General features: G+C 35.1%; 1 protein-coding gene across 3 annotated transcripts in view; it reads right to left on the reverse strand.

Moving 5' to 3' along the window:
* itfg1 (integrin alpha FG-GAP repeat containing 1) overlaps window positions 1–15,627 on the reverse strand; it is a 228,834-nt gene that overhangs the window by 180,259 nt on the left and 32,948 nt on the right. For all 3 annotated transcript variants that reach the window (XR_012383480.1, XR_012383481.1, XM_073908876.1), the window contains exon 7: window positions 3,492–3,541. Coding sequence is in view for 1 of the 3 variants with exons in the window: in XM_073908876.1 (XP_073764977.1) it covers window positions 3,492–3,541 (50 nt within the window). In the remaining 2 variants the exon portion in view is untranslated. The remainder of the gene's footprint in view (window positions 1–3,491; window positions 3,542–15,627) is intronic.

Raw genomic sequence — 15,627 nt, forward strand, 5'->3', positions numbered from 1 at the left:
GCTGGAGCGCCATGGACTTGCTGTTAGAAAAAAATAGAGGGCAGGGGGAAATGCTTCCGGAAAAAAAAAACAGTGCTTTAAGACGACACACCGGTGACCTTTTACAGTCAGTTTGGGTCACTGCGGCACACTGCAATTCTCTCTCTCTCTTTTTCTTGCTCGCATTGTTCAACTATTCATCATCTGCTATTTCTGCAGTTCCCCCTTGTGCGCAGATGCTCCTTTATACAACTCGCTCTCTACTTCTTACACTTTTCACCTTTGATTTTCTAGTTTTCCTAGCTTTAAGTCTTTCATCCATCTTGCCGCCTGTCAACACACTTTTTCTTTTCTTAGCTCTCCTTCCTGTAGTTGACCTCTGACTTTGTGTTCTTGCACATTAAAACCTACGCTTGCTGTATGTCAGTGCTGTAAGCAACATGTTGAAGTCCAAACTTGTGGATGACTCTGTAGGAAGAACATTTATTTTGTTGACTTTTTTTGCTCCTGATGCCATTCTACAGTATGTCCTTATCCCAATAATTTCTCTTCACTTTGGATACAGTATATGTGTAAGATTTTGATTATAAATAAATATAAACGAAGCGATTGTTCACCCAAAGGTGAGATCTCTCATCATTTACTCTACATTCACTTTTTCAAAACTGATTTAAGTTTCTGATTTGAAGTTGATATGTACCATCAACCAGCATTCTTCGAAATAATTTCTTATGTGTAACAGTAGAAAGAAACTCAAGGTTTCAAATAGAGATGCACAATATATCAGCGGTGATATCGATATCAGCCGATAAATGTTTTTTTTAAAGGTTATCGTTATTGATCCGATATTAAAATTAGGACAATATCTTTAAGCCGATAGGTTACGTAATTGTACAGAACTGCCTGCCTCGCAAATGTGTGGGCGGAACTTGTTCAGTACACTATAATGGAGCTCTCCTTACATTGTTTATTACTTCAAAGTCTGTCCTTTCTTTGTGTGGGGTTTGCTGTGCGTTGATATCTCAGAAAGTAACCATGTTTCTTATTATTGTAGATGTGTTTGATAGAGTGCCATTGTGTATTTTGCTTTAAATCGGCTAAGGAAAATATTACATGTGTAAACATAATAGCAGCGATGCACACTTGCTAAACAAGTTTGTTGGGTTGTTTGTAATCTAATATGATTATTTGTTCTTATCAATGCATTGCTTGCCATGTTGTAAGATTGTATTCAGTGTGATAGCCATACTTATAATGATTGTAACGAGCGCACATGATGGCTATTACCACGCATATACATAGTGACTAGTGAGCAGTCAGAGCCTTCACAGCAGCAGGGGAGACAAGTGCCAGTCACTGAATCCAGCACAGGGGTTCTAAACCCAGTGCTACATTCTGTCTTTATATTATGCTCTGTGTTTGTCATAAAGTACTCAATGCTCAGGTGTTGTATCAAAATCTGACTCTCGAGGAAAAATCTGACTCTGCTTCATGTGCACATGCATCACACAATGCCAGCAGTTAGTTTCAAACACACAGCAGTTTATCATAAACCTTTCATCAATTATTAGTTATTTTTGGATTGCTAATTTATATAAAATCATGAATAAAGGTCTATATAATCACGTTGCAAATTTGAAATTATTATTTTTTTTTTTTTGCTTTAAGCAGGCTATTCAGTTCATAAGATTAGTTAAAACTTTTATGAAGTTTTTAAAATAAAATCAGTTGTTCACTATATAAAAATAAAACATTTTGAAATATTTATGATTATTGACTATAGTATTATAGCTATCGGCTTCTAAATCTTAGGGCTCTATTTTAATGATCTAGGCGCAAAGTCCGAAAAAGCATTAAGGTTGTGTCCGAATCCACGTTTGCTATTTTAAAGATAGGAAAATTCGCTCTGCGCCATGGCGTGTGATCTAACAGGGTTGAGCTTATTCTGTTAATGAGTTTTTGAGAATAAACCAATCAGAGTATCATCTCCCATTCCGTTTAAGAGTTAGTTGCGTCGTGCCACGGCGCATTTGTTATTTACATGGCGCGCTTCACTAGCAAGAAAACAGACCATCTGCAGTGAGAGGATAATGAAAAAGCCTCCTCATTCTTTACTTTCACTTTCACTCTCTTTCGTGTATAAGGAAATTTTTTGTATCCACAGACATCCATTAGCCTATACATAATTAATTTAATTTGTTAAGAGCAGATTTGTTTTAAAACTATTTCTAAATTCAGTTCTAATTTCCAGCAAATGAATAAAAGAACAATAATAACAAAGTGTGGTCAAACAACTGAGTTATATCCAAACACACGTCCTATGACGCATATGGTCTAAAAGCCGACAGGTGGGCAAATCTAAGCTTGTTTTTAATGAAACAAGTATAAATATGGATAGAATAAATGGTGCTAATAAAAAAATAGCATTATACAAAAGCAAATTGTTATGAATAAACTAAAAAAGCCCCTTAAGATTAAGAAGGCATGAAGACAATGGATTTTATATTTATGTAGAAAGTAATATTTTTAATAAGCAATGTGTAAGGGAGCCGTACAACTAACGCGCTCTGCACTGGACTTTAGACCTGCTATCAGATGGTTTAGTTCCTCAAGATAGCAAAGCAGCAACAATGTGCCTTAACACGCCCCTTATCTAGACCGAAACACCCATGAGTCCACAAAGTGGCACAAATGGATTTGCTATTTAAACAACGTGGAAAACGGGAAAATTAGTGTTGTGCTGGTCTGAAAATAGAAATACAAATATGTTGTAGCAACATGTCTTGCGCCTTATTGCGCCAGGTGTATGATAGGGCCCTTGAGAGTTATCGATATCTGTCAAAAAATCCATATCGGTGCATTCCTACTTTCAAACCTTTTAAGCTTGGATGATTGTTCTTTTAGTAAAGGTAAAAAAGCTAAATAGGAATATGAATTAGGACTATGTATTGAGGAAGATTGGTGGCTTGATGCATTGCAGAAAATACATTCTAGTACAATCCATGCTCACCTTAGCCTGATACAATTTAAAGTATTGCATAATATCAATTTCTCGAAAACCAGACCATCTCACAAACTACAACCTTTTCAAAAACCATCTCAAATTTAAACTGTCAATATTGATGGCAGCTGTAACAGATGTCATGCACCAGTGTAATTTAAGTTATATGTCCTTTATGTGCCCTATGTTAAAGAATTACTGTATTAGTTAGTTTACAATTATTTCTAAGGTGTCCCTGTTTTTGTGGTTACACTCTGTAAACAGCAGTGAGTTTGCTGATAACCTTCACGGAAATAACTGATAACTGATAACCTTCACTGAAATGGACATTTTTAAAACCTCAGTACCGATTGGTATCGAATTCCAGTATCGTGACAACCCTACTTAGCATAAAACAAAACAAAACTGAATGTTTTGAAAATTCATACAAATGAATGACTGCAACAAGTTGGAATTCTCTTAATACCCTAGTGTTAAAGACTAAAGAAGAGGAAGTAGTACTTTAATCTACCTTATTAATCCAGGTCTCGAATTCATTTGATGTGGTGGTGAGGAACAAATCTGTGAAAAAAGAAAGAAAGACAGACAAAGAGAGAAGGAGATCATTAGTTGCTCCACAAAATGACTTCCTAGGCTGCCAAGTGTGATTCTGATTTAAGTAAGCTAGTAATGCTTTAAGTGTGAGAGGCATTATCAACAGGTGAATGTATAGATTCCCGAGACAGAAAAGAGAAATGGTCCAGCGCCATCTTGCTGGCAGCAGCTACTCATTTAGTCCTGCCACACAGTATTGCACAGCAAGAGACTTTGTCAGACCTTGATCAAACAAATGGGGAGCCGAGAAATACGGAAACTGCAAGTAGCTTATCACAACAACAGACCTTGGTTAAAAGAATACTGACAAAAGCACAGTTTACCCAAGACGATCGAATACACACATGAAACCATAACCCATGAGATCAGTGTATTGACATATTAACCACATACCCAGCTGTGAAACTGAACTAGAGCTCAATATAACCCGTGCTCCTACTCCGGTTTGTGTCTTCGAAATGTGGACAATTTCAGATGTTCGATATATCGATGTTGTTCCCCACATCACCATTATGACTTGTGTGGTTTCATCTGTTGTGTGTGCTTCCCTCAATAACCAGGACACACCACATGTATTATCAAGCATGAATCTCCTGCTAGAGTACGATATGGAGTTATTACACTGATTGGTGTAGACGAGTGGTGTAATTTTCTCTTGCTGTCAATGTGCTTCTTTCCTATTGTGTGGTGATGGCTTCATTTTAGAGGCCTGGATGTTGTTATGGAGATGGAGGAAGAGACATGAAACTGCTATTTTTTTTTGTAAGACTTACAGCTTTTATACACAGGGGTTAATGTTTCAGGTGTTTAAGGGTGTGTGAAGTAAAAAGAAAAACTGATAAATCAGCCATTTTGGGGAAAAAAAAAAACAATGGTTAAATAAATGACTCAGTGAATCGCTTATCAAAGGGACAACTTTACAACAATAAAAAAACAACAACAAATAAAACACTCAATGAAGCCTAAAGGATGAGGTAATTTAAATTTAAATTCATTGTGTGGTTTTAAACCAGAAAAGACCAAACTAGGGCCATCCCATCTGACAGAGGAGGAGAATGATGTGGATGGTTTAGAGATTGTCATTTCAAATTTAATGTAACCTTTTATTTGTTTGTTTTATTGTTAAGCTACCAAAAATTATGACTCAATTTAGCTGTTTCAATTTAAATGCTGTAGTTCAGTTTAAAATGTACATACTGTCACCTGACAGATAGAGGAAAATGCAGAGAATCTGGTGAGCAAATATAGGCAAAGGCAGTTTCTGCTTGACTAGTCAGCATTGAACTCCACTGTGTTATAAATGTGATGTTTTTGTTTTTTATTGCAATAAGTTATCATTTAAAAGTTATACTGCATTATTTAATACTATTCAAAGTGATGTTTTCGATTTATTTTTTAATATTCTGAAATAAATTAGGAAATTACCCATGGCAGCTTTAATTTAAAGTAGTTCGGTATATTTATCGGCCCATGGCTCTCAATGATATTTGATTTTTGGCCCGTTTATATGAATGTTAGGGCACCCTTGTTTTAAGTATTTCTTTCTTCTGTGTAATACAAAAGAAGATATTTTGAAGAATGCTGGTTGGTGGGATCCATTAACTTTCTTTGTAGAAATAAAAATACTATGGTAGTCAATGGGTCCCAGAAATTAGCATTTTTCAAACTACGTTCTTTTGTATTCAACAGAAGAAATTCACATAGGTTTTGAACATTTTTGGGTGAACTACCTCTTTAAGAAAGGAATTGGATACTACTGGTAGTTTTAGGGTCATATTTATTTACCCATGACAAGCCTATACCAACAATGGTGTACACAGAAAAATACAGAACTTTATAAACGTTTAGGTCAATTGAACTGGCGATGCTCTAAATGTATCTGCATGAAATTAGACATAAGGTCACACTGGAAATGATTCGCCTTGCTTAAATTCGTTCTTTGATTCTGCTCAGAAATGTACTTAAGAAATTCTAAACGAAAATGAGGAAAAAAACAATAAGACAAACTACAAAAATGTTCTGTCCGAGTGGCATCTGAGAGGGATTTGGTTTACCGGTGAGTGAGAGCAGAACAGCCTGCAGCGTGAAATATTGAGCTGAGTGTCCTCCGCTTCGCTTATATGCTCTGGCAAAGACTGACCGGTGTGTTGCATCAGGATATTCTAAGAGCGGTTCTGGACTATATTACAGTGCACAATCTTTGGTCTCTCTCGCTGTTTTGGTGTTATCTTGAGCACACCTTTTGTTCGGAATTTAGTATTAAGACAGGTAAAATGCTGAAAAACATCACCTCATTCGCCAGGATATTGGTAGGGCTGAGATTAGGTGTGGGGTAGGGTTAAGATTAGGATGTGTGTTTGAGAATAGGCAATCAGACAGCAAATTCAGAGAGGCTGCTTGATTTTGCTTTGTTTAGTACAACACTGGCATTGGATTGAATTACACGTCCCCAACTCCAACAAATATCTGATCCAGCTATTTTGGGAAGTATCGAATTAATACAGAGAGCATCGGACTGGAGCCCAATTACTAAATAGCTACGATAATGAGATAATAGCTATTGTATTTTTACTTTTCCTATTGTTAAAACCACAGCAGACATAAACAATCTCTTGCTCATTAATTCATTCAAATAAATGTTGCCCTTCCAAATTACATGTCTATATATGCAATTTAAAGTGTGTAGAATGCTAGCTCTAAAGTTGGTTTAGCACAATTTCTTGCCTGCATGGCATTATTTTATATTATGTAATTGACACTTAGATATTGCCTTATAATCAGTATTTGTATAAAGTGCAGAATTTTTAAAATATGATGCCCTTTAATAAAAAAGCAACAAAAAAAACAACGACAAAAAAAATCAATTGCTGATAAAAAGAAATACCAGTGTAGCAAAAATGAAATAAAATACAGATATATTACATATATATAAATATAGTTATATTACCTGCTGTCTATAATTAGAGCCTATATTGTAGACTTCTTTACATAAACATGCACATTTCCAGTCTTCTACTTCCCATGTCTGATTTTAATCAACCCCTTAGGCATTTGTCTAGCAGAGGAATGAGGCACTGAAATCTACATTCCAATCCAGTCCAAGTACATAGTGGTCATATTGGTGGTTTTAAGATTCGATGGCCAACTGTGAGCAATACAACAATATTTACATTTGTAAATTAGCACAGAGCTTTCTCATCTAATGTGATATATTCAAACACGGTTCATACACATTCTTACAAGAAAAAAATCCATGACTTTTCCAGGACTTTCAAGTAAATTTTTATGACCTAATGATTCATGTAATGTCTATGTATACATAGTAAATAATAAGAAAAACAATGCACATTTAAATTTATTACAGCACATCAAAAACCATGCAACAATTTCTTTAGTTTTGAATTTATTTTTATATCTACCCAAAACAGATAATGCTTACACAGCCCTAATAATGTAAGAACATGTTTATGGCCAAGAAAAGAAATGTAAAAACAACTAACCTCCATTCCAGTATAGAGATATTTGTCAAATTAATTTTAGATAATGTTAATAGTTTGTTAAAATATTAATAGTAGGTAAAACAACTTCTTTTGTAAAGCTGCGATCACACTGCACTTTTCGCTCCATAGACTTCCATTCATAGGCATGCAAATGCGGCAGACCAGAAAAGCAAGAACATGCAACAAGTTTCGCATTTTACGGCATTCGAAAGTTCAAGCTTGGTGAATTCTTACCTGCGAAATCACATCAGTTAGACTAATAGAAGATAACTTAAAATAAGAAATTTCAAATATGGAGCAATCGCTATTAATGTCTAATAATATTGTTTAACCCCGCCCCTTTTCTCAGCGACGTACGACAGAATTTCGCAAGCACAAGCTCTAGTGTGACAGCAGCTTAAGTCACTTTATACAAAATTGTCTGCTAAATGACTAAATGTGGCGAGGCAGTGGCGTGATAGGTAGTGCTGTCGCCTCACAGCAAGAAGGTCGCTGGGTCGCTGGTTGGAACCTCGGTTCAGCCTTCGCGTGGGTTTCCTCCGGGTGCTTCGGTTTCCCCCACATTCCAAAGACATGTGGTACAGGTGAATTGGATAGGCTAAATTGTCCGTAGTGTATGAGTGTGTGTGTGAATGTGTGTGTGGATGTTTCCCAGAGATCCACTGCGTAAAAACTTGCTGGATAAGTTGGCGGTTCATTCCGCTGCGGCGACCCTGGATTAATAAAGGGACTAAGCCGACAAGAAAATTAATGAATGAATGACTAAATGTAAATGTAACTTCCATGACTTTTCCAAAACTTAGTGAGTTTTTCCTGTTTTCTCAAACCGTTCCAGGCCTGCAAAATGCCATGTCAAAATTCCATGACTTTTCCAGGTTTTCAATGAGCGTAAGAACTCAACAATACAAGAGCTGTAATGAAAATGTGTTTGAGAAATTGCATCAATTCTAACATTTTTAAAACAGTCTTTATTCTCTCCTGAATCGATTCAGAGTATATTTTTTAAAAGCTGTGTTTACATTAATCATCTGACATAGTAACCAACTTGCATGACTCATGAGCATTTGAGTGTAAAATTAAAAACTAACCTAGACTGCAATCTGCTTTAAAAACTAAACTGAGAATCAGAAAATAGCCATGCATTTCGAAATTCCTTGAACCAATGCAAAATTGATTTGTTGAATGATTTTGCACTTCAACTTTATTCAAAACTAAGGCAATTTCTTCCCAGTGTTTTTCTTTTATTTCTTACAATTCTTATATGTTTTCCAACAATACACGTACAGGCATGCTTGTGACATAATCAGTCAACTATTCTTTTGTATAGTACGACTGTTCCATGTAAGACTGTTGAATACTGATTAAATGCCTATTATTACCAGATTTTCTAGGTCTAGACTATAAATTTGTTCTCTAATTGAAAAGAAAGGTAAAATAGCTATAAATCTTCATAAAACTCTAGTAGTGCAAGCTTGGCTTAAACTGAAAGAACTGTAAATTTAGGATGAATATCTCTTTAAGGCCTGAGTCTGTGGGAGAGTTTTAAAGCCAGTGTCATGAGGTGGGCTGAGACAGATGTTTGAAGCGATTAGGGCATCTGCGCTAGTACTGACCTTTGAGGAGAAATAAAGAGCAGATACTGAACTCAAGAGCGTGTGCTCTGGCTGTAAACCTTTGTCCTCTGCCTCTCATTTTGTCCTTTTCCTTGTCCTCTCTCTCTCTCTCGAAAAAAAAATGTTCCTCTCCCTATCTCGCTACTCCAGTTCTCACAAATCCCATCTCTTCTCTCTCTCTGTATCTTGGTGAAGTGCTGTTCCCTGTGGGAGTGAAGTGCTCGCTGGCAGTGGCTGATGAGGTGCGGAATAAACAGCTTCATTAATCAGACTTAGAGCAGTGCCACTGGTACAGTTGGCTGATTACACCCAGGTCTGGGGCCTCACATGTGCACATGAACGCACATACACATACACACACATACAGGTGCGCACACACTCTCTTCTCTGTGTACGCTGTCATACACTAGACAGACCGTTTCCCTCAAACATTTTTCGCTGATGTGTAAAAATAGCAACTTTCATTCCAAGCGTTTACTTACAAAGGAAGGAGCTTCTAACACATTCAGCAGTTTGACAAGTGAAATGCTAGCATGACCCTGAAAAAATGTTCCTCTTCCAGGCTGCCATTTTTGAATTACAATTTTCAGGCGGTGTTTGGAGCTCATTTAAACTACAGCAGATCTTGGATTGGATGAGTTTTGCTTTGAATGCTTAGTTACAATGGACCCCTCACAAGACTGTTATGACGCATTTAACGGACATCATAATCTTAAATCTTTGAAAGTTTTTAATATTTAGATTTTTCTTTAAAAAGTAGTAACATTTATAAGTATTTATGTATGTATTATATCATCCTTGTGTCAAAGTACAAAAAAAACCCCCGAATGATCGTTTATATGAAGTGTTTGTAATATAGTGCATATTGGGCTGAGAGTAATGGCCCGTTTCCACTGAGAGGTACAGTACGGTATGGTACGGGTCGGTACGGATCACCTTAATCAAGCATGCGTTTCCACTGCCAAAAGGGTACCCGTTAGGTGGGCATGGTGTATGACAGAGTTTTTGACGACGTCATTTTTACTCGAGGAAATGTAAAAGTAAAGCTGTACGGGTAATTCACCCGTATGTTATGTATGAATAATCTCATATGAGAAGCACTTCTCACAAAGCAGATGCTTTATACACATAAATACTTCTGTATGAATGTCAATTACTATGAACAGGATTACGTTATAACTGCAGATTAATGAATGTGAAATAGCTTACTGTAACATCTGCAATTATATGAAAAAAAAAAAATAAATAAATACAACATATATGAACACATACAGCCCCTTTCAGTCTCTGATATATTAACATATATAGATAAACTACACATTTAGTATTATCTGGCTTCAACCACAACACAAAATATAGCCCACAGTCAGAGCAAACCTCTCATCTTTATCTTTAATCTTCAGCAGCATATGTAACCTCTTGTTAGAAAGTAATTCTGTCATTCTAAGTTTATAATAGTCCAAAAAGTGATAATAGTTAAACATGGTAGTTTGTTGTTTTTTCTGGCTTCTTCTTTGTTTTTTGTTTTTCACGCTTCACTCTCGCATTTATCCCTTTCTGAAAGGATCAGATGTCAGAGCGCTTCAAAGATCACGTGCACGGTATTAATATGAGCTCAAGACGTTCGTTATTTCAAATATAGGCACGAGGCGAGCTCTCTGGAGAAAGTGAAACTGATCGCACTTTTACAGAGGCTCATAAAAACAACAACAGGACAAAGCAGATTTTGTTCATATTGACTTTGTGGCTGCTCATCAAGACAATGACAAGGTTTGTTTGAGCTTGGGTAAACCATGGCTTGTTATTATATGTATATATTATTATGGTGTAATGTCTCGGCTGTCTTTTTAAAAATGGCACTTCTTGTCCTGCTTCTGTGAGTGACGTTTCTCTGTAAACCAATAGCGTTCAGCTGCGCGTCTTGCTCTGCCTTTTTTCGTGCTAGGTACCCTTTGGAAAGTGTGACCAAAAAGTGGTATGATGTGATGCGCTTTTAGGTACCCTTTGACAGTGGAAATGGCCATGAAAGCATACAAACCGTACCGTACATTATTTCATGCAACCATGTACACTATTTACTATTGTTTAAACTTATTGCATGTTATAATTTTATAATGGTCATTCTTGATTATTAAAATGAAATTCAGCAAGAGAGATGACATGTTTCATATTTTTCAATGAAAATGAAAGGAGGCAGTTATGTTATAGGCTCCTTTTTGTTATAAACATGCATACAATAAAGATGACAGTCATATAAATATGTAGCTACACCGATATTAATGTCTGGAGTAATAATTTTATAAAAAAAATACATACAATAAGAACGCAGTTATTTAAAATATTAATAAATATTTAACAATTTAACATTTTTTACATTTAATAAATATCGCCTTGATGAACTGAATAATTTTCCTTTAAAAATCATTCAAAAATCGAATAAAACCTTGGACCGGTACCGTAAATATATATACAGTTGAAGTCAGAATTATTAGCCTCCCTTTGAATTTTCTTTTCTTTTTAAAATATTTCCTAAATGATGTTTAACAGAGCAAGGACATTTTGATAGTATGTCTGATAATATTTTTTCCAATAAACAAAGTCTTATTTGTTTTATTTTGGCTAGAATAAAAGCAGTTTTGAATTTTTTATGAACCATTTTAAGCTCAAAATTATTAGCCCCTACAAGTTGTTTTTACATGATGTGTCTTCGGGAGTTTGTTTTCCATATCAAACTTGTGAAGTCTGAACTTAGAAAGAAAGGATGCAATACTGAACTGTGTGTAGGCTACCTAATATTGAGGTAAAAACCCCAATCAGATAGGTGAATGTCTGCAGCCACACCTCTGTTTTCAAATGTCTCCATTTCCCCCATCCACACTTACACGGAGCAGCAGCCTTTTAAAATGAAAAAGGCCTCTTTAGCGTTTTCAAAAAGGCTGGAGAACTCCAGGGTAGTGTGAATGGTAGGCGGAACCATAACAAAACTTTAAAACAACAATGTATTGGTGTAAATAGGGCCTGAAAAACCAGAAATCACAAAAATGTGAAAAGGGTCTATGGGTTCTTCTTATCAGTTATTTTTGCATCACCTTTCAATCACTGGCATTCATACAAATCAATTTAATACATAATTTTAGCTAAATGCAATAAATCGTATCTACCAACTATAACTAAACTGTCTGCAATGGCACTTAACAGGTGTGTATGTTTTTTTCTCCAAGAATTGCTAGAGCTGCTAAAACAGACAGCTCCAATCTGACTGATTGGTTCCTGAGCCGTTGCACCTAAAAAGCTGAGGTTTTGTTTACAAGGCAAGCAAGCTGCTTCATCGAAAAGGAAGATTTGACATTGTTTGTAAGGTCTGTAGCATTAAATCTTTGAAAAATATTTAAGGAATTTTCCTTGTGGCAATCTGAGCAGCAAGTAAACAAAATATTTTGGATCACAAAACATTCAGAAGCATAACTCTGGAACAATCGTCACCACATATTCATAAACTCATTTGTGCAGATTAAGTTCAATGTAATTAAGTCAAACATCCATTGGCAGTTTTCAAGAGTTAATTTAGCTTAGCGTCTCAAAAAAAAGCTTCAATGATGAAGCAGACATGGGTGGGTAGAAAAGCTGTGGAAACCACAGGGATCGCTCTGGTCATTTGATAGAAATGCTCCATTAGCTGTTGAACATTCATGTTGTGTTTATGTGACTCCATCATTATGGCCAATCTGCACGGAATAAGCAGAATCATCCGTCCTACCAGACACAAACGTTTAATCAGAAGCGCTGGAGAATATAACAGGGAGCGACAGAGAGTAATGCGACTCTCAGACAATTAATCAAATTAATTTGATTATACATGTAGCAGTGATGTTCTAAAACATGCTTTGATTAGCGCTCTGATACATTTCATGCTCCGGTTTCGTTCACGCACAGCACGCAGGGCTCTCGGTTGCTATGCGATCTCACTTATCCAGAATGCCCTGGAAACACATATGGCATCTTGTACACATTACTTGATTGTTGTTTTTCTTTTTACATCACCCATTCGCCACAGTAGCTCCATTAGGGCATTAATATTTGAAGAGGCCTGTCAGAATTAAATAATTGAAGAGCGACTTTAGATTATGTGTCATGAAGGGAGGATAGTAAGACAGAGGGGAAGGAAATATACACACATTTTACAGGGCATGAAGTGGTAACAAAAAGATTACACACCACACACAGGCCATTCAAAGGAGTGGTTTCTACTTAAATTTGCAGTTAAAGTATAGATTAAAATGCCAAAGTATAAATAGCAGACGTGGATAAATATATTTTCAAAATTGAACACAAATTAATTTTAAACATTATTGTCAATTCTGCTTGGCAAATAAAGGAAATTTGTCTTTAACACTGGTAATACTGTATACATCTAACATTCACATAATAGCAACACTCATCAAGACAACCACATAAAATAAAAACTTATTAAACATAGCCCCATACATATTACTGCAGATCATTCTTAACAACCACATCATTCACATTAAACAGTGATCTGATTTAATAACTGCAATGAGGATAAATTACTTTTTATTAGAATTTCTTCGGGCTCTAGGAATTTTAAGCCTGCATCTTGATGGTAACATTTCAAAAACTGAGTCAGGGGGATGTGTATTATCTTTAAAAAAAGGTATCAAATAAAATCTGCAGCGAATTTTGTTTGAAACCAGTTATTAAATTTGTCTGATTGATAATTTGCAATAATTTCTTATTCTGTTTAAATGTTGTGTTACTAAACCATGAAGCAATATTATGTGTGAGAACACTGTCTATTAATGATCTATATGCCATGTTTAAGGTCTGTGTATTAACAATAAAACTTCTCAACTTGCGAAGGAGACCGAGACGCTGACTTGTCTTCTTATAAACAGCCACTACATTGCTATCGAAATTCCGTTTATTGTCAATAATTGTGCCTGAATACATATATATTTTTTCCATTTATGATGACTGATTTATAAAATCTAGTATCTTCTACTCTTGTTTGACTCCCCAAAAATAGCTCTTTTGTTTTTCCAATAATGAAATTTTGCCAATACTATTTGTGATACTATTAATATATTTAAAATATAAGGAGTTATAATATATAAATATAATTGCAGACACTCACTTGCTATACCCACGTCTACAATGACTGAATTTCTGGCAGATTCTCCAAAATATAGTTGTAAATGTTGGCGAATTGGAGTTCTGGCAAGACCCTGATGATTTTTGATGGCTGAAATACTGCTTTTTAAACACTGAAATACTTACAGGTGCTGTGTATGAATCCCTAGTGCCCCAAATACTGTATAAAGTTTGTGTTCATGTCACTGATTTTGTTCTGTTAAAATGTTATCCAAATAGTTACAGCTTTACCCCTTCGGACCCTGTGTCCATTACAATGGACATCACATGTCAGCCCATGTTTTTAGTGGTTCCTGAGCATTTCATCTAATTTAAAGCCAGCAGTCCATGAGAGTGGATGACTGTCATTCAATCAAATAGCAGTAAGACTCAGCATGTTGTACAGTAAAAAATCCACTACACTGAAAAGCAGCATGGCATCACATTACTCCAGACACAGATGTAAGCCACATTTACAATGTTTTTTTTTTTGTTTTTTTTTAGATTTACTGATATGTTTGCCAATATTTCATAGATTGGATGTAAAAAAAAAAAAGAGAAATTGCACTTACTAATTAAAGTTTAAAATCTCTTGTAACATTGCAAGCTTTATATATATATATATATATATATATATATATATATATATATATATATATATATATATATATATATATATATATATATATATATATATATTTATATTTATATTTAGATATTATCTTAATGTTTGTGATTTTAAAAATTAATTGCTAGATTATGGCGATGCGATGGCGCAGTGGGTAGCATGTTTGCCTCACAAAAGACGGTTGCTGGTTCGAGCATCAGATCAGTTGGCGTTTCTGTGTGGAGTTTGCATGTTCTCCTTGTGTTCACGTGGGTTTCCTCCGGGTGCTTCGGTTTCTCCCACAAGTCCAAAAACATGTGGTATATGTGAATTGAGTAGGCTAAATTGTCCATAGTGTACGTGTGTGAATGAGTGTGTATGGATGCTTCCCAGTGATGGGTTGCAGCTGGAAGGGCAAGTTGGTGGTTCATTTCGCTGTGGCGACCCTGGATTAATAAAGAGACTAAGCTAAAAAAGAAAAATAAATGAATAATTTCTAGATTATACCAGCAATTTTTTTGTATTTTATGTTGGTATAACGTTTGTGAAGTACAACTGTTCTGACCTAATTTCCATTGAAATAGACAAAAAAGAAAAGAAAAAAATTATATATATATATATATATATATATATATATATATATATATATATATATATATATATATATATATATATATATATATAAATACTTAAAGGGTATTCTATTTTTATTAATTTAATTTGGTCTCATTTATATCAGCCTGTGAAAACATATTTTGACATTTTTCAGATAATTGGAACATACAGTAATTCGGGTCTGAAGGGGTTTTAAACAGAAGGAAATCTGACATTATGGCCCATTGTTTTGCCCTCCAGTTCTACACACAGGTCACAGGACTAATACTGTTAATACACAAGACGTGATGGTAACAATGTTACAACACATTTATATATGTTTTTTTTCCATTGGAGTATGAAACGAATGTCTTATTTTGAGTAGAACATGAACTTTAGATGTCAGCAGGTTACAACACTAAACAATAAAAGGAGTGACAAATCAGAGTAAATACAACTGAAAAACAGTAAAAAATGCAATAATAAGGTATTGATTTAATGTTATTACTTTGATAATCACACAACTATCAATTGTAAACAAACAATTGCAAGTAAATTTAAAGTAAATAAGTTTGAAGCCTTCATATAGCT

Source organism: Danio rerio, chromosome 7 (assembly GCF_049306965.1).
Source record: "Danio rerio strain Tuebingen ecotype United States chromosome 7, GRCz12tu, whole genome shotgun sequence".
Taxonomy (NCBI): Eukaryota; Metazoa; Chordata; class Actinopteri; order Cypriniformes; family Danionidae; genus Danio; species Danio rerio.